This window comes from Zerene cesonia, unplaced genomic scaffold (genome assembly GCF_012273895.1).
Source record: "Zerene cesonia ecotype Mississippi unplaced genomic scaffold, Zerene_cesonia_1.1 Zces_u003, whole genome shotgun sequence".
Classification (NCBI taxonomy): Eukaryota; Metazoa; Arthropoda; class Insecta; order Lepidoptera; family Pieridae; genus Zerene; species Zerene cesonia.
This window is the reverse complement of record NW_024045133.1, coordinates 2215730-2236883: the sequence shown is the minus strand read 5'-3', so window position 1 is coordinate 2236883 and position 21154 is coordinate 2215730. Positions and strand designations below refer to the sequence as shown.

At 33.8% G+C, this 21154-nt stretch overlaps 1 protein-coding gene across 1 annotated transcript; it reads left to right on the top strand.

Moving 5' to 3' along the window:
* The first annotated feature begins 16286 nt into the window (after positions 1-16286).
* Positions 16287-21065, top strand: LOC119838531. The gene is made up of 5 exons (XM_038364505.1): positions 16287-16547; positions 16809-16992; positions 18075-18258; positions 19473-19478; positions 19968-21065. Exons 1-5 carry the CDS (start codon positions 16364-16366, stop codon positions 20127-20129), a joined length of 720 nt encoding a protein of 239 aa, XP_038220433.1. The 5' UTR covers positions 16287-16363; the 3' UTR covers positions 20130-21065.
* The last annotated feature ends 89 nt before the right edge of the window (positions 21066-21154 follow it).

The following is a 21154-nucleotide window of genomic DNA, read 5'->3' as shown; positions in this document are numbered from 1 at the left end:
AAACGCTCTGATTCATGGATGGACACTATATAGATATAAGGATAATAAGTGACGATAGTGTGTGTTTGCGTACGCAGTACACATAAACAGACGTACATAATAAATTAGAAGAAAAATTATAAAATAAACTTAACTGTTTACACTATAATGGCTTATGTGCATGCGCAGACGCTTTTTTATTTTAAGGCAGACTTACACACACACAGACATGAATAATAAAATAAAACATGAGTACATAGCAATTGATTTAAGATTGTGCGTGTCTATGTACACACACAGACACATAGATACGATAAATATTAAAAATAACGTTAAAAAGAAAGAAAAAGAGACGTATGACCTGACAATTTGATTTGCATTCTTTTGATTATTAACTTGTATTTGTTATCACTTGACAACTCAATATAAGATGTTTTTTTTTTTGTTGATAAAGCACTCGCGTCGTTGTTGTTTTTTTTTATGTAATTTTTTTTTTTTTTTTTTTTGTAATGTAGGAACTCTGAAATAATATTTTTTTGCTGGCCACTTCGACTCGAGCTTTTGAATTCGCAGACGTTCAGCGTTCGAAGATCGGTTTTATTTTTTACATTTATCTTTTGAGCTTTTATTTGACATTTCGTGGTTTTCGTTTACAATTTAGATGTGAAGACGCCGTGTTGTTGTTTATAAAATTTAGATATAAGGTGAATTTAGATTATAAGATAGACACATAAGATGTTTTTTTTGTTCAATACGTTTTTAGTACTGTGTACTTAGCCTAAGATCAATCTTGATTATTGTCTAATCAATAATACCTAGGTGTATATATTTACCACTTGTAATGTCACTGTAACTGACCGCCTCCTTGGTTAACGCATGAGCGTTGAACTGAGGTGTCCTGGGTTCGATCCCGGTGTGGACGCACAACAAAAAATGTCTCAGTCTCGCAGGACACAGAAGGCTGATCACCTACTTGTCCATAAAGAAAATCGATCAGTGAAACAGATGTACATATATCATCTGCCCCATACTCCACTGGGGGACGCGGAACTTCACTACATTGATAATGTTACTAATGGCTTATTCAACACTGACATATATTATCATATTCTACTAATGTTATGAGTGCGAACGATTGCTAGGATATATGTATGTTTGTTATTCGTTCACGCCAAAACCGCTGAACGCAATTTGACGACACTTGGCATTGGCTTATGAACATGAATAACACATGAAACGCACTTAACACATTTTAACTGACAGATAGCTAAACGAAACATAAAATATCTGGAAGTTGTGAAGTCAGTTTGTATGTCATCTTTAATATAAGTAATAAGAAACTACATTATAGGGATAACTTTGTTTTTGTATTGAAACACGCGCCGGGTTGTGTTGCTTTTCTATAAAGTTGGTTTTAAGAAATTTGTAAAGAATAGAAAAAAATTTGATCACGAGGCGGGATTCGAATCCGCGTCCCTTTGCCAGACCGTAGCAACGACTTTTCTTTGTAAAATTTCTCATTTATAAAGCTATTCAATGCTGTACTTTAGTAAAACTAGAAATAAAGTTGTTTTTGTATTGTGTACTAACGGTACATAATGACTTTCTGCCGTCGGTAACTCGCGTCTGTATGTATGTATGCTTAGATCTTTAAAAGTACACAACGGATTTTGACGGGGTTTTTTTGTAAGGTTTATACGTATGATAAGATCTATTAAGCTACTCTGAATATAACGCGTGCGAAGCCGCGGGCAAAATCTAGTACTTAATATTGTAAACGTCGTCTAAAAATTACTTAATCAAATATAAGTTAAAGCATCTATTTATTTTCTCTAAATAAACAAATATATAGATTTTGTTAGTGACGCCCTGGCTTCGCACGAGTCCTTTTATCCATTTTATATACATAAAATCTTTCCTCGTGAACCACTATCTCTATTAAAAAAAAAACCGCATTAAAATCCGTTGCGCAGTTTAAAAGATCTAAGCATACATAGGGACAGAGGGATGGTCAGCGGTTTGTTTTTTTTATGCTATGTACTATGCAGTGCACTGTGCAACCATTGACTTGCTTCATCATAGTATAAAACGAAGTCGCTTCCCGCCGTCTGTCTGTCATGTATAGGATATTCAATGGATTTTGATGCGTTTTTTTTTTAAGATTTAAAGCTGGTCAAGAAGTAGGTTTATATGTTTATAAGAACGTACACATCATATATCATGGTGTAATCCTTGAAATCGGTTAATTAATTTTACACGCTTTTTATTAGCTTCACCTGTATGTTTGTTTGTTTGTATGTTTGTTTGTTTGTATGTTTGTTTGTTTGTAACTGACTTCTTTGGGCGCGATTTTGACCCACTTTAAACGGCCAGATTTCGTTCAAACTTTGTAGATTTATTGAGGACCGATGACAATACACTAATTTGATAAAATTATTTTCCAGTTTTCAATTTGCAAAATATGATTTTTGTTAAAGCGTGTTTTATAGTTTTTTTAAACTATTATATTTTATTTGTTAGTCAAAACACTACAAGCATATTGTAAAAGCAAAAATGTTTCCCCTTATAATACTCTCTTTTTTCGATAACACACGTTCCAACTCAAATATGTATTCATTCGACTAAACTTCGTTTAGAAACGCATTTGGGTAAATTTTAAACATGAATGTTTTTCATGTATATTTATTTTATTCTTTATTTATTTACAAGCACAGTTTGTGCTTCGTCCCTTTTCCACTCAACATGAACTAACTGAATATCTCGTTATACATACAACGCGATTTCATTTGCCGCAATTTATATTTTTAATAACGTATTATAAACGATAACAATATTTAAAAATGTTATCATTAAAAAACGTTATCTACGTTACATAAAAAAAAAACATTTGACACATGTCAAAGCTTTCCCGCCAAATGGTCCATGAAGAACGTGGGATTAAAAAATAAATCGTTTGGCGGTTTATTCGATAGAGCGATTAGGTGAAGAGCAATAAACAATATACATTTCTTTTTTCATGTCTCAGTTTTCCCTCCAAATGGTTGGTTATGGTTGTTTGAAATCAGAATTATATTTCGCTTGCCCAATTTGCTTTGTTTACGAGTGCTTGGATATGGACCTTTGTCCATCTCTTTGTAATACAATGAAAATACTGTTTTGAATCAGTGAAGTGCTTTCTAATAGATAAGCTAAATCGATTTTCTATTTGAATTTATTGTAATTTTCTTATTTTTGCCGGAGGTATGACTACGGTTTCCTAAATTTCTTGTTTTCATAAAAAAAATAACTTTGATTAAACTTACAACACACGTGAGAGATTATTATATTACATCTATGTTCTGAGAGAATTACAAGTACATATAAATACATAGGCATAAATATGTATTTCTTGTATATGATTGCTTGATATACCTAATAAAATTTTCATTGTTATTTCTCTTAAAGCATTTCCATGCCTAAAGGGCATGTTGGCGTGTTTTTTAAATAACTTTCAATTTCCAATAAGTGTTATGTTTTGTAGAATTTCCACAGACTATATAACTTTAGTGAATTTTGCCAAAAATGTTATATATAACACCACTTTACATTCTAATTGTCTATGAATCTTGTCTATGTCTGATGAATTGAGTTGTTAAGTATAGGTACCTACGTAATTGATGGTTCATAATTTTTCAATTGATATGACATGATAGAGTCGTAGAGGTATTAAAACTTAAGTAGGATAACCATGATTCGTTTAAATTCTAGACTCTTCTGAAGTTCACATTGAATACTTTTAGAAATTAAAGACATTTTAACGGATTTTAAACGCGATTTATTCATTATATTACCGTGGAGACAGTCTCCCGTGACCTCCGTGACCACGCTCGCTGTAAAGTGTTCGAAACGTCGGGTTAATAATATAATGAATAAATCCGTTAAAAAGTTTTGAATTTCTAAATGTATAATACTCGCGTTAAATCAAACACAATTGAATTCTTTGTTTCTTGTTGTATGTACTTATAACATTATTCTCTTTTACTTTGTAATAAATAAAAAAATAAATAAAAATCATCTTTATTTAGTTCTCACAACAAAAACTTAAAAATACAGAAAAGAGAAAGGATAACGTTGTGAGAGACTGGTGCCTGAAGTAGACTACATAGAAGTATGAGGTACAGGTCACCAAAGTAATGTGTTGTTTTTCCAATTCTAAACTTAGCATGACTATAATACTTTGTAATTGGTAAGTGTTAAGGGCGTGACGTAATATGACCGTAACAGCAGCTGTCAGGAGTAAATTTGTAGATCTAGTTGGTTCCAGTGGCGTAGCTATCATAGGGCCAGGTGGTGCAGTGCACCAGGGCCCCGGGAGCTCAGGGACTCTAACCTCAGCTTTGAAAGAGGGGAGAAGGGCCTGGTTCTTTCCCTATGCACCAGGGCCCTTGTCCAGAGGGACAGAGCTAGAGAGCTACGCCACTGGTTGCTTCAGTCATACTTTTCAATACAAGACTGTGTGATACCTCTCACAGTCATAGTACGATATGTTGTAGTGGTTTAAGAATGTGTGCCGATGGTAACAGTGAAATAAATTCTAATCAATTACCTAAATGTGTTTTATTTCATTACTAGAATCATCTTAAAGCAGGAATAAGTCCAGTGTGTGAAGTGATGGCGTTAGACGATATAGGTAGCTTATTTCTCTCACTGTAATTACTCCTGCTTTAAGACGTCATAGTAACCAAGTTAGGAAACAATTTTGAATTGTCCTACGGCAAAAATAGTTTTTAATAATTCTAACTATTATTTGCTTTCTGAAGTGTTTGTAATAATCCCGCTTATATATAATATATGGCTTCTGTTCTTTACTTGCGTGATGGGTACTCAGATAGTTACTAAGTTAAATTAAGTGGATATAACTTCATCAATCAACAGGCAAGAAAGTTACTCCGCAAGTATGCTATTTCCGGGGGTAGATTACATACTTATATCACCTAATATTATAAATATAAAAGTTTGTTTCTTTGTATGTTTGTCCGTCCAACACGATGAAACTACTGAACGTATTTTGAAGAAATTTGGTATACAGACAGTATAACCTGACTTGGATGATAGGGTACTTTTTATCACGATTAAATGCTTCCTTGGGATAAAACGGGAATCTTGATATCCGGGCGGAGCCGGGACGAGCGTCTAGTGTTTAATATTTGAAGGTAAAATTAGGTATTCGGCTTTTCCATATAGTACCCATGATAATTGCTTCAATTATCTATAGTATTATAAGGATGAATTTGTATTTTTGTTTGTTTGTTTGTAATGGTTAAACTCAAAAACGACTGGACCGAATTTAAAAATTCTTTCACCATTAGAAAACTGCTACTTGACAGGCTATATGTACCACGGGCGAAGCTGGGGCGTACAGCTAGTTTACTTAAAAATTTATATGAGGTTCACTGGGAAGGTTCATCATAATACAACTTTAAATATCATTGGAATAAATAGTCCTAAAGTAATTAATCTAATAATTATTCTAAGAATCCTATTCTACACTATCCTATCCTACTAATAGAGTTTGTAAGGATGTGTGCGTGTTTGTTGCTCATTCATGCTAAAACTACTAAACCGAGCAATGCAATTGCAATGAGATTTGGTACGTAGACAGCTGGACAACTGGAATAACACATTGGTAACTTTTTATCCCAATATTCCTAAGGGATACGGACTTACGCGGGTGAAACCGCAGGGCGCAGCTAGTATTATAAATGCGAAAATTAGTGAGGATGGATGTATGTGTATTTTCGTTACGCTTTCAAGCAAAAACTACAGAACCGATTGCAATTAAATTTGGTACGTGACAGCTGGACAACTGGAATAACACAGAGGCAAATTTTTACCCCGATATTCCTACGGGATACAGACTTAAACGGGTGAAACCGCGGGGCATGCTTGTAAACACGTAAGTATCGATGTTTGTTACTATTTCTCGCGAAAATAGCATATCGTGTTTGAATGAAATTTTGGTACAGTGATAGACTATAGTCTGGATTAGCACATAGACACCACGACACCACGGGTTACAGCTAGTCTACACTTCTAATATTGTAAAGGGGAAACTTGTATCTCTGTATGTTTGTAAAATTTTTGCTATTCACATAGCTCTAACTACGACAATAAAATATTTGCATAGAAATATATTTTTAATAAAACTGATTACATGTTCCATGATATAATTTTTTAACATTGTAAATAGCCTCATCTCCTGTTTGTTTGTTTTTGTTTATCCAATGCATACCTATTTGCTAGCAGTACTAGTTTCTTACCACAGTTACTGTGCACAGTATAATAGTATATTGGGTTGTAATTTTTAACCAACTTAAAAAGACGAAAATGAGGAGGTTTCATGTCTGACCATATTTTCAGCAATTGTGGACGGATTTATTTATTGTAGCAACATCAGCTGTGTCAATTTAAATGTAAGTATTTCACGAATCTAATAACAGACTAATTATTTAAATTTTCACGTTCTGTATTAATCTGTGTTAAAAACTATATTATGATTGATGCAATAGCATTAAACTGTTTATTAGGAACGTTATTCGAATTATAGTCACTTCTGCCTAATTTTAATTTTACCCAAATATTTCTCGTCCAACTGATTATAAACTAACTCTGGACTCTCCGGCCGCTCCAGCATGCGTCGAAAACTATCCACGAGATTTTGTTTCTCCAAAAGCATTGTGTCCTTTTTAGAAAATTTTGAAATAGCCGCTAAAGTCGTGTCGACCCACGCCTCGTAATACGGTTTTGTGTGTTTGTTTAAACAATTTGGCGCCCATTTCGCCACTTCGGTTGGCGGAGATTCGCCCAAGCGAAACGGATCTGGCGATGGGATGTGTTCACGCTTGGCTCTTTGCGCAATGCGCTTCTTTCGCGACTTATTGCTCGAATTATGAGAGGATTCGGTTGTTATATCTATTTCCTTTTTCGTTGAAACATTAGCATCAGAATTTATCACTGGAATATTCAATTTTTCTTTTCTTTTAACGAGATTATCAGTGGGTATGTTTATTTGAATTGTTTTCGCGCCACGCTGCTCAGCTTTAACGTCTGTAAAAGTAACTGTTTTGTAAACTTTGGCGTCGTTTTTCGACCTGATTGTCGTGATGACGGGTCTCCGTTTTGATTTCTTGCCGTCTGAATCTTTCACCGTTTTTGTGCTCTCCGATACACTGTCTGCTAATTTATTGCGCTGATCCTCGCCGTCGCAGATTTTTTTAGAGCTTTCTTCTGAAAAAAAAAAATTAATATATTTATATCTGAAAAAAGATTCTACAACTTGACGACCTTGTGTAATTGCTCGAATTTACAAAGAAGGCCCTTTAGGCTTCAAAGTATGCCAATTTATATAAATTGGATACAATTAATATTTGTTGATAATGATAATGATGAACTTGACTATCAAAACTGTGTTGAATATTGCTCCAGTAAATTATAATGGAAGCAATAAACAAGGCCTATTTATTAGAATCGCTAAGATAATTGAGTAAAACCGTATAGTTAGTTATAGGTAAATATTTACCATTTTGTAAAAGATCCGGCATTACCAAAGAAACCGTTGGATTTGTTTTAGCCCGTATGGTGTACTTCTCCCTGATTTTCTTCCTCTCGTCAGCATTCAACAATTTTTTTGTTTCACTCTCGAGAACTCGTTTCTTATTATCGATATTTTTCACATACGTTTTTCCAGACTCATTTTTCTCTATTCTCACTTCGTTTCTGTCTCTATTAATTAAAAATGGTCTAATATCTGCATCCATTAATATGGAATTATCACCTTCTGTTGGAGCTTTCTCCCTTTTTACATTATCTAGTCTTGCTAAATTTTCTCCAGTTTTTAGTTTCCTTAATTGCAAGCTACCTTTAGTTGATTGGAATATGGCGTTGTTAACGGATCTATTTGTTTTATTATCATTTTTACTATTTACTTTTTCTTTCCCTATAGATTTCGCTATGTGTTTCGATTTAGAATCACCTCTGTCCGCTTGAAGTAGGTTATTTGTTATTCTTTGTTTTACATCAACATTTTCTATTACTTTAATGTTGTCCCCCTGATCTGATATTTTTGTAACATTCTTTCTACTGTGCTCATTTCGTTTGAAATTTCGCGCTTCCATTAAAACCAAAATAATTACACTGAAATTTATCGTATGCCCAATAAGATTATTATTTATTTATTCCTATTTTGTATTGAAAGGTTTGGCTTTGTCATCGCCATCGAGAATTGTAGACGTCGGAAAGGACATAGATTTTTGATAAATTTCTTATTTTTGGTTTTAATTTTCACAGAAGTTACAGTCGCAACTTGCTTGCTTTATTTCATAACCTTTTTTGACGATAAGCTAAAATAAAACCCACCACACCTTCAAATTTGACAAGTCAATTATGACATATAATTTTTAAAAAATTGAAAAAATATATATAAAATACAAAAAAAAAATATGCTAACATCCATATGAAAAAAGGACCATGGAGCCGAAGACGGTCGTGGTGAAATCGAAATCATCAAACGGTGCAATGCCTAGAAACGAAAAACGTAACAAATATAGCAGAAGCGATGTGGAATTCCAACCTTCGAATGTGAAGAAACGCGGAGTTTATGTAGAGAATAAAGATAATAAAATGCTCGTTAATATTATTGGTAAGATGCAATCACTCACAAAACTAGTAGCCATCCATAGCGAATAGCACTCAGTGACGCATTCATCCAACGGTGAAAGAATTTTTGAAATCAGCCTAGTAGTTTTTTAAATTAATTCGTTCAAATAATCAAGCAAACTCCTCAGCTTTATATTAAATCCTTGCGGCACCGCCCACGTAGTCAAGGAAATTTCCATGAGAGTAGATGTTTCGCCGCGGTAAACAGTAGATTAGTTCAATCTAGCTCTCTATCTCCAAACACAATTATGGTATCGTAATATATTTTCACGAAAAGGCGAATAAACAAACACAATTTCGCAGTTGTATTATTACTAACGACAATACGCAGTCGGTAGGCACGTACTTAGAGGTAATGTATCAATAGGTGTAATGCTAGTGATAACTGTAAAACGCTAATATATAAAGAAAAATTTTGTAATTTTGAAATTTCTTGCGTTTGAATACATAAAGTGCTCCACTTGTAGCTTAATGTCATTGAATTTTACGTAATTTCTCCTTTCTTTCTATTCAGATATGCTATTCCTTACAGGTATTAATATATACTCGATAAATATGAGCTATATAATTGTTCTCTACTTGTATTTCAGAAAATAAAGATATTGAAGTCAAAAGGAAACCTCCTCCTCGACCACGGCCGGGACAAAAGAGATTTTTAACATCCGTCCTCAATATATTATCGAAATCAACAACTGGCACTCAATACCCTGACTATAATAATTCCAAGAAAAACGGAACTAAACGAAAAGCTGTAAGAAACAAAATTGTAAAGCAAGATGATGATGTCACACTAGTGGATGAAGAATTTAACGGCGACGCGAAAGTAAAAATTAAAAAACAGAAGTACAAATCCAAGATTCTGAACAGCAAAGATTACATGTCGCCGAATAATGATAAATTTGTTATACTACAATCAAAGAAGGATATAATTCACACTCCTTCTAACTTCTCAGGATTGAGTAAAAGTTTCACTTTAAACGAATCAAAGAATCCAATAAGGGACCTATTGGAAAATAACATCTACAGCGGAGTAGCCGAGGGTATAGCTAAAGAAATTTTAGAAGGCCGAGTTTTGGATAAACCTGTGCGAATTCAGGAAGATCCATTAACTTTAGTCGCAGATGTGCCTGCGAAGGATGACAAGAAAATATACAATTTCTTCGTTGATTTGCTGGAAACCACTTTCGATGTTTATAACGTTAAGACAGATCCATCTATAAATAACAATGACGATTCTGAAGCTATTCTAGAAATTGACGAAACTGTTGCGAAAAAATTAAATTTTAAAAACGAATGCGCAATTAAAGATAAGGAGCACGATCATAGCCATGAACTTAATTTTGATATCAAGCAAGACAAACCATTTGTTTCCCTTTCAGAATATACGCCAGATCCCGTTAAAGTAAAGAAGATACCGAAACCTAAAAGTATTAAAGCAAAATCGTTGATTTATCCTAAACAGGTGATAACTCCAAAACCGAGCCGCGATATAATAAAAAGAAAACCATTATCAAAAGCAGCTAAAAAGAAAGATTTACTGAACACAATAAAAGAGGAATTAAAGATTGACTTTTATAAGTTTGAGGAACCGCAAAATTTATACCAAGCTCTACGCAATATGGCGAAATACAAGCGAAAGTGTCAGGAAAGGAAAACCATACAATTTGACGCGGATAACAAAAGTAAATACATGGACAAAGAATGCATTTTCAGCCGGGGTATATTTCCAATTAGGAAATTAAAGAGGCGCAAATCAGCACAGGAGAAACCGAAAGCTGAGAAGAAATTATCTGATTATAAATATAAAAACTTATTGAAGAACACAGCGCAAAATTCCGTTGTTATACCATCGAATCATTCTTTGGAAGTATATGAATATGAAGCTAAAGAAAATCCACATAACTATGGACAGAAGCAAAGTTTTAAATACTTGTCCGATGATAGCGACTTGGACTTTGATCCCAACTCAATATTGGGGATTTCGGACAGCTCGTTAAATATAAAACAGTTTTATTCTTTGTTTCAGCAATAAATACATTGACTTTATTATCATGTCTGTATTTTGTTATATTCCTAACAACAGTAAGTAGGTATTTATCGTGAGAAAGAAATGAAAATTTATTAGCACACGGCCTACATAGAAGCCACGTGAAAAGCAATTTTAATATAATGAAGATACCTCTTCATATTTGTGAATTTATGTAGTATCAGGGTATAATCTCAGAAACTACTTGACCTATATACAAAATTCTTCACCGTCGGATATGTGCGTGATCCCTGAATGCTTTAGGCCACAGATAACATAATATTACTATTACTATATGATAGTAGCTGCGCCCAGCGCTTTCACCCGCGAAATTCCGTATCCCATAGGAATATCGGGATAAAAAATTGCCTATATGTTTTTGCGTGAATGAGCAACAAACACACACACATCCTTACAAACTTTCGCATTTATAACATTAGTAGGAAGGATAGGATTAGTACATCCTAATGTACCGTAGATGAAGCCGTGGTGAACAGCTAATGCTAAATGAAAAAGTAAATAAGAGGTTTTAAGGGTATTTGTAAATGAAACACTTATTGTAATACAATCTTTTTATTAAATGTTTACTATAAAATTACAAGAAATGGAAATATCGGAAAAAACTAAGCAGTTTCTACATAATTTTCAATTGATTTTACAATTACATATATACGTTTGAAAATTACAATGTTATTAGTTACTGATTACTCGTCTCGAGAATGTTAAAAACTATAATCGAGGAATCAGATATAAAATTTAGATGTATAATGGTATTTTATTCATGTCAATATAACTATTCAATTTTAATTCTATCTTTTTTTCTATTCTATTTATCAAATGTCGATCTAACATCACGTCAATTCTTATAGTTTTTAAACACGCTTCAATAAGCTTCACCTATATGTACGCAACAGACTCTGTCTCCATTTTGAACCACTTTAACCGGACAGATTTCTTTTTAACCGATTTTAAACGCGATTTATTCATTATATTATTAACCCGACGTTTCGAACACTTTACAGCGAGCGTGGTCACGGAGAGACTGACTATGTAAACTTATCAAGAATCGGCGAAAACACAATAACTTCAAGAGCTTATCATATCATTCTTAGTATCGCCAGAGTTAAATAATTTTCTTACGTATACTCTGTACAAGAGCAAGTGAGACAATTTAGTCTCTCATTAAAGCGTGTCTTATTTAGTTTAAGTTTAAGTTTCCTTTTTTAAATATGTTATGCGTAAACAAGGAGGTCTATGAAATAAGATTCTATGAATAATGTGATGCAACGATTCTACTCGCATAAAGACTAGGAGATGTTATTATATATATTGCACATGGTCCGCTGTTTGCGACGCTATGTAAGGCTGGTTTTGGTGTCACGCTGACCGTCGGTGCTGATATCCGAAACGTATGAACCTCCATCGCACACGCTGACACCTACGCGTTACTCTAAAATGCATCATAGAGGTTCACACGTTTAAGCTGTCAGAACTGACGACAGCGCGACACTAAAACCAGCGTCAGAGCAACAAGTAGCGCAATATTACGCAATGGCATTGCTAAAAGATACAACAGAAGATTTTATATTTTATCCTTTCATTCATCATATTGAATTTTGCACATTACACTTTGCGCAAAATTAAACATTTAATAACACTAAACCACAATGTAAACATCCCGAATTTTGCAAAGGCATTAACCAAAGCACAATAAAATGGCGTTTCACAAAATAATAACATTCAAAAACGCGGGAAAAATGCACACTTCTGTCAGTTGTGAGTTGTCACATTAACTTTTTTTTGCCATTTGCCACGTTACCAAAACAACAATAAAACATATTTAACTACATTAAGAATAACATATAATTTACAATAGCTTTTCTAAAATCCATTTTTTCATGTGGATACTAATATAAATATTTACATGCTGTATTTTCAAGCGGCTGTGCTTGCAAGGTACAATGTGACTTACACTAACTACTATAAATATAGATAAATATAGTTATGAAATATATATTACATATTTTCTAATTCGTTTTATACATTATAACGTTAAGACAGACTAAGCGAAGTTTAGAAATGTCTGTAATTCTATTTTAAATCTCCTAATTTGATACAGTGCTGGTAAAAAACGTAGCTGGTGACTTGTAATAAATGTGAAATGCTATTATGATAAAATACAAGTACATTTTATTACGACTAGCTGTGACCCGCGGTTGAAACCGCGTAAGTCCGTATCCCGTAGGAATATCGGTATAAAAACTGACTATGTGTTATTTCAGTTGTCCAGCTTTCTACGAAGCAAATTTCATTGCAATCGGTTCAGTAGTTTTTGCGTGAAAGAGTAACAGACGCACACATACATATGCATCCATCCTCACAAACTTTCACATTTATAGTATTATTATTCGCCAATAGATGTCACGAAGAGTCATAATAAATTGGGACTACTCAAACGCCTCCTATTTGTTAAAAAAAAGTAAGTTTAAGTCGATAAAACACGAAAAAAAAAAGATTTTCTAAAAAAGATTCCTAGCTAGATGGATTTATCGCCCCCGAAACTCCCTATATACTAAATTTTATGAAAATTGTTGGAGCCGATTCCGAGATTCCAATTATACATATTTATATATATATATATACAAGAATTGCTCGTTTAAAGATATAAGATAAAAGAAAGTCGTGTTCGTTACAATGCACTGGACTATGCGATTCAGCTAAGAATAATCTATGTGCAAGTATCATTTGAAAAATACGATTGACCATTTTAAATGTCGTCATTCTGATTAACAGTAACGCTTTATTTTATTCTGTGAATCATGTAAAGAATTTAAATACATGTGTATAATTAAAATAAGTGGTATTGTAATAGCTTATTGCATAACTTAGATAGTTAATTGGTTTAATTTAATAGGTAACTATGACGTCACAATATGGCGCCAAGTCCATCCTATCCTCAATTGGATCGGAAAAAAATATATAAAATAACATTATATAGTAACTTAAAAGTGCGATTTAATCAATAAACCACGAAATAACAAAAAAAAATAAAAATTTTATTTATACAGGCATGTCTAATACTGATTCAGTTCAAAGACAACAAAGTAATAGATAAAAGCATATATTCATTGGTAACTGGTAAGTGGCAAGTAACCAACTAACAACTTTGTCTTGCTAAATACTAATACTGAAATTTACATGTACTATCACTGTTTCGTCTTATTGCAAGTTTATAAATAAATCTTGGTTATATTTACAACTTAAAACTATCAGATAACTCGGGATAGCTGATACCTAATCAATATTATCTCTAATATAAAAATGGTGACTGACTGACCGATCTATCAATGCGCAGTCCTACCTTCTGGAACGATCTCAGAGAAAGGATATTGGCAAATTCTACCCCCAAGGGGATAAAATAAGAGATGAAAATGAGTACCATGAAAATTTATTTTGACCACGCGGTCGAAGCTGCGAGCAACAGCTAGTGAGATGGATCTATAGATTATTACAGTTATAATTCGACTGATTATTTGCCTTAAGTAGCCTCTCTACATAACTACTGACCCAATTCTATAAAATACCTACATCATAACTACAGCTATTTTTCTTTGAACAAGTCACTAAGTGACAATATTAAATTTAAGTGTTTGAAAAATTTATAGCCTAATAAAAAAAATGGTTCAACACAAACACTCAAAAATCAATGAATATCACTCAAATTCTACCAACTTCCAAATAGGCTTAGTTAAACCATACCTGAGACCATATATGTATAACATGTTAATGTCATTTCCTTTTGATATATTTTTTGTAGCAAGAAATTAGAAGTTATTATTAGAAGGTACTACATAAATAACTAGAAATTAGTTTTACAGCAAATCCATAATACCTATGTATAAATAATATATAAAAAAAAATTCTGATATGCAATTATTGAGTTTCACAATTCAAACTAAAACAAATATAAATTTGTCATGTCATAAATTTTACATTATTGTATCTTCAATATTTTAACGTCTTGTACTTCATTATATGGCAACATCGCTGCTGTGGCTGACCGCTTAAAAATATGACTGTAATTTAAAACGGCAATCTTTTTGGGCATTGCGACTAAAACTATATGACCATCCTCCGTTTCCACGACATCAATTTGTATGATTGGACTCATAGTTAAGACAGGACAGTCAGACCTCTCCATGAAGTTATACTGTTTCACTGGTTCTGAACTGAACAGATCAAATTCATCATTTACGTATGGTTTATAATAGATTCTTAGCACGCCCCAGGTTGTACCGACAAAAACCACCTCACCATATGTTCGAATAATCAAAATTTCTCTTAGAGGCCCTTGGGGTAACGTATGATTCATGAAAAACATCCACTGGAAATAAACTCGCCAGTCCAACTGTTCCAATAAATTATACTTGCGGAATTCATGCAGTAGATTTGATACGGACTCAACGTTGCATCTAAAAACTAAGTCTTTACCGATAACCGAATATATATCGCGTTCGTAGGTCAATACGTTCAAATGATCACTAAAACCTAGCGACATAACACCGTTTCTAAACGTATTCAAATATACACTTTTCAAATTGCTATCGTTCAAATTACATAGATGAATTTCGTCACTCAGCGTTATAAAATACACATTTCTGTCGTGAACTATGAACATTTTAACACTATCAAACGTGGCGTTAGCTTCGTGTCTTGGATTCGTGATTAACTTGCGCACTATGAATAGATGGAAGTCGGCGCTCATGAAGATGAGAGAATCGTTATTCTCCGTGTACCTGAGATAGTTTCCTGATATAGGTCCGCGTTTCGCGCGCTCTAATGTGTCTATATCGTAGTAGAAGATGCCGCTCCTCGTGTGTACGCCGATTAAACCATCTGAAAGCACTTGGAAATCTTGGATTTCTTCTCGCACGCACGACGCTGATGCAAACTCGTCCCTCATCTCTCTAGCGTACTGCAATCTTGACCATAACGTTAAAGATCTGTAGATATTATACCACTGCAAACCCGGTTTCGCTTTAAACCGGGCAATTTTGTAAATCGATGGAAAATCATGTTCACAGTATTTTCGCCATAATTTATCGAGCCGTGATAAATTATCAATTATCTGCTTCCAGCGCAAGCAGACTTGTCTGCATGTGGATAGCTGTTTTGGAGATAAATAGCTGAATATTCGTAGTAAAACTTCTGTTGGAAAGCTGTATAAATAATATGAGCTCTCCTCCACTTCGGGCATTTTATAGTATAACGGTAGATATTAGAACACGTAATATAAACACTATTTATTAGGAATTCGCACTGTAACTCTCACTGTACGGGGATAATATTTAATTTTGCGCAATTATGTATGGATAATAAACAGCTGTATTTTGATTCTTGTTGTGTTTTTTTTATATGTTACATCGACATCTTTAACTTTTTAAATTTAATTAAGCAGGTCTGGATACAAGGGATTGGTGGGCTAGATCGTTTTTTTATCTATACAGCAGCAAGAGTTGCCATATGCCTACTAAATCATTACACTTATCTGTGTCGTGCATGTATATTTTTATCTGTACATAGTTTAAATTAAATTGCAACCGTCAATAATCAAATTAATGTCGATTTCAAAATAAATATTGAAAAGCAAGTTGAGCTATTACCATGTCTGGTTTTAAAGCTTTACGTGATATAAGTAAACAGTTTGAAAATGAATTGAAACTTCACTCTTCAAATCTATTTTGCGCTAAAGTTGATGAAAGTTTCGAAAATGTTGTCGCTAAGAAAATACGAGATATTTCATTAATCACATCAAAACTACGATTGTTACAGGCCAAAACAATATCAGGTAAGTACTACGTTTAGTAATATCAGATAAAGTATAGTTTGTTCAATAAAGAATTTATATAAGCATTGGAGAATAGCGGAATTAAAAATTTTTATGATCTTCATTTGTATGAAAGGATTAAAAATGTGTTAGTATATACCTTCATAATTATATATTTTATATATTTTATGTAAATAATAATATACTCAACTCCAATTTATACATAATAAGTAACTGACTTAGAAATTTCTCATCAAATGCGCTTTTTTTTTCTTATATCAGCAACACCGCAAATAAAGGAGACAAGCAAAGATGAAATCACAACTATTAACGACTATACAGAGACAATAACATGGAAACTTATTGAACAGCAAATTGTAAAGACTTTAATGCAAACACATTCAGTTAAAACCCTAGTCACTGCTCCTGATAGAAGCTTAGACCCGGAGTTGCTGGAAAGAAAAGAGTATGTATATATTATACACTACATGACGCTGGCTCTGCCTGAATATCAAGATACCTGTTTTACTCCAAGGGAGCCTTTAATCATCATACCCTGTTACTATACCAAATTTCATCAAAATCCATTTAGTTGTGTCCACACAATTGATGGACAAACATCCAAACAAACAAACATTCACATTTCTAATATAAGTGTGATATAGTGTGATTGGCTGTTTTGTCTTATTACAGACTTATAAATAAATATAGCTTTTATTTATTGTATTAAAACTCTCAAATTAACATAACTTGGTTTCAACTGATAGTCTACCTCATCAATATTATCTCTAATATATAAAAAGCAAAGGTAACTGACTGAATGATATATCAATGCACAGTCTAAACTACTAGACCAATTGGGCTGAAATTTGGCATGCCAATAGCCACTATGATGGCCTCTACAAAGGAGATAACATGTTGGAAGCAAGATTTTTACTTTTAATGTGACAACCACTGACTATAGCTTAGTGACCCATGGGTGACCTAAGCAATTAAATACAATCAATAGAATAATAAAGTCCCCTGACCTGTGTTAGTTAATTATTGTGAGTTTGTTTTCACAGCCACACAAGATAAAATATCTCTTTCATTATTTGTTTAAATTTCTTCTGTTCTAACGGATTTTACTATTGAAATTTGTGAATATTCCACAACAAATAGAGAAATCAGATTTTAATTAATCCCTTAATAAATGTGTAGTTATTATTGTAGTATATATATATTAGTTTATTTCGTATAATAGTTTATTTCATATAAATATTTCCTTTGTCATGAACTATTTATGCAATGTATTGTAGTAAGTAAATAATTTTTATATTTTTCTTTGTGTGCTGCAAAATTTTGAAATTGTTAAATATATGCTGTAACAATAAAAGACTGAGAATCACTGATCTAGACATTCACTTGTGATGCTGTAAATAGAGAACACCTATAATTAACTCCGATATGGCCGGACCACATCCCTTAATTTTGATTATAAAGCATTCATTAAAAACAGCGAAATTCATTCAACTGCGAGGAAGCTAAATATTAATGTGGATGTTACAGGAAACTCATAGCCCAGGTAACAGAATACAGCCAGAAAGAGAGGACCCTATTACATTTAGATGGGATATTGAAAGAGAGAGAGATGCAACTATTGGAAGCTAGAGAAGAGTGGGACAGAGTGTTCGGTGATTTAAAGGACAACCAGAATGTTCCGAGGAGTGAGGAAAGAGCGACTGGGCCTCTTGCCTCGTGAGTGTGGTTTTGTGACCATTTTGATTAATGAATTTATCACTTTCAGCTCCATCCTGATGAAGTTCTTGGTCATGTTCTTACAACTTTTGACACATATTTTGATAAAATATTTTTGATTTCACTCGACAGATGAGAAAAATAATCCTACTATCCTAGGGGTAGTCTGTTGGCTATCACCCATACTTCATCGCCAGTAACATGGAGGTCTGCCACAAAACAGACAGTCTTAGTCCTACTAATCCTTCCTACTATCCTAATAATATTATAAATGCGAAAGTTTGTAAGGATGTGTGTGTGTTTATTGCTCTTTCACGCAAAAACGACTGAACCGATTGCAATGAAATTTGGTACGTATACAGCTGGACAACTGGAATAACATATAGGCAACTTTTTATCCCGATATTCCTACGAGATACGGACTTAAGCGGGTGAAACCGCGGGGCGCAGCTAGTACATAATATAGATGTTCACACTGAGTTGTCTTTGAAATTCTCCAACATGGATATAACATAATATTTGTAGTTTGTTTTTATTACATCCACATGTTCATAATATTATATTTATTATACAGTAATATGCCGCAAGCTTGAACAAGCATTTCTCAGTTAGGGTTGAAAAGTTGTTTTGTTCTTTTTTGTGGAAGACGGAAGACTATAGGATATAATGTTAAAAGTTATGACCAGTAGTAACATGGCAGCAATGTGAAATGTTGCAAAAAAGGATAAAAACTTTTCCAATGGGCACATTCGGATAATAGTGGTGATTTGGTTATGCCATAAACTGATGGCAAGTGATCACCGCCTCCCATGAACATTCGAATAGGTCTCTGCCCGCTTTTAAGGGGTAAAGATATAAGGGAAGGATTGACGACGGGTGAGAAGGAATGGACGGGGAGGGGTGAGGAAAAGGCCCGTTTGCCTCTGAATCCCCCACACACCAAACGAAACACATTTACGTGCCACTATTTCGCTGGTTTTCTGTGAGGGTATGTTACCAGTTACTGCAGTGCGAGTTGGCCCAATTCGTGCCGAAGCGTGCTCGACACCCACACTTAAAACTTCATATTAATAAGTCTCCAAATTATTTTACATGTGTATGGGCTGATAATACATACACTTTTGGTTGATACTGATATAATGATATGATGATAAAATAATACACGCCGAGTGCCTTAGACAAGCCGCTAATACAGACCGACTTAATAATCATAAATGAGTCCATACAACAAGTATGCAACTGAGAAATTTTGAAAGAATAGAAGAAATTTGTTCACGAGGCGGGATTTGAACCCGCGTTTCTTGCCATACCGTAGCAACGCCTAGCCTCTCGGCCACCCGTGATCCCGCCACAGTGATCGAATCTCTTCTACTCTTTCGGTTTCATGTGCCTAAGGGGCACCCCACGCCATCTATCCTCATTTATAAAGCACTAGCTGCGCCCCGCGGTTTCACCCGCGTAAGTCAGTATCCCGTTGGAATATCGGGACAAAAAGTTGCCTATATGTTATTCCAGATGTCCAGCTATCTACGTACCAAATTTCATTGCAATCGGTTCAGTAGTTTTTACGTGAAAGAGTAACAAACATCCATACATCCATACAAACTTTCGCCTTTATAATAGTAGTAGGATTTCATTGCTATGTAACTAAAAATTAAAAAGTATGCAACACCTAATTTTAATGAACACACATTTATTTTCCAGAAAACTCCAAACGTTAGTCGACAAAATGGAACTGATGCGCTGGGTTATTTCAAAACTGGTGACGTCACGAACCAGCGACTACGACTGGGCTGCGGATCCACACAGGCGGCTGAAAGCACTAGCTCTTACGAGGCAGTGTCACACCGTACATTCCTTCACTGATGCTTGATTAAATATTTCATTTTAACATCTGTTTCATGAATTAAGTGGTTGTTCGTCTGTGATATATATAGCCTGTGTGAGACAGTAAAGATGGAGTTTTGCAAGCGGTTCAGTAGTTTTTGTGTGAAAGATTACAAACATACAAACAAAAGCACCAATGCTTCGTTCGTTAGCTTAAATGTTATAAGTCGTCCTCGCGGTTAAAGTAAATTCCTATGGAAAATGTTTAATCGCGGTATAAAGCCCATTTCACTGTTTTAGCCTCTCTATTTATATACAAAAATCATATCACACTATCCTTGCGACGTGAAATAAAGACCAAACATACTTTCTGTTTATTATATTAGTTTAATTATATGTATTATCCTACTGATATTATAAACGCTAAAATTTGTGAGGATGGGTGTGTGTGTAGGTGTAAGTATGTTTCTTACTCTCACGCAAAACTACTGAACCGATTTCAATGAAATTTGTTACATAGACAGATGGACAACTGGAATGACATGTAGGCAACTTTTTATCCCGTTATTCCTACGAGATACAGACTCACGCGAATGAAACCGCGAGTCGCAGCTAGTATTGCAATAAATTGTAAATGTTACATAGAGCAGATTTCACAGATTCTGAATATATTCCATTGGACTTTTCTGTAAGTTAAAATGTAAGAAATATATTATGTTATGAAAAATCTTCAAAAGGTTAAATAGAATCTCAGGGGCATTATATTATTATATATAAGTAAAAGACAAAAATAGAATTGCAATTATTTATTCAAATTTATTAAATTCATGTTGTATAATGCTACACAAAACTAAATGTATATGCTGTTGTGTTATTGTCAAATAAATATAGTCCTAAATTTAAATCAGGTAATCAAATCAAAAACAGTACCACATAGAACTGTTGATCGTGTAAAAATTGCCAGAAAAAAAAAAATCACGGGTGGCCGAGAGGATAGGCGTTGCTACGGTTAGGCAAGAAACGCAGGTTCGAATTCCGCCTCGTGATCGAATTTTTTCTATTCT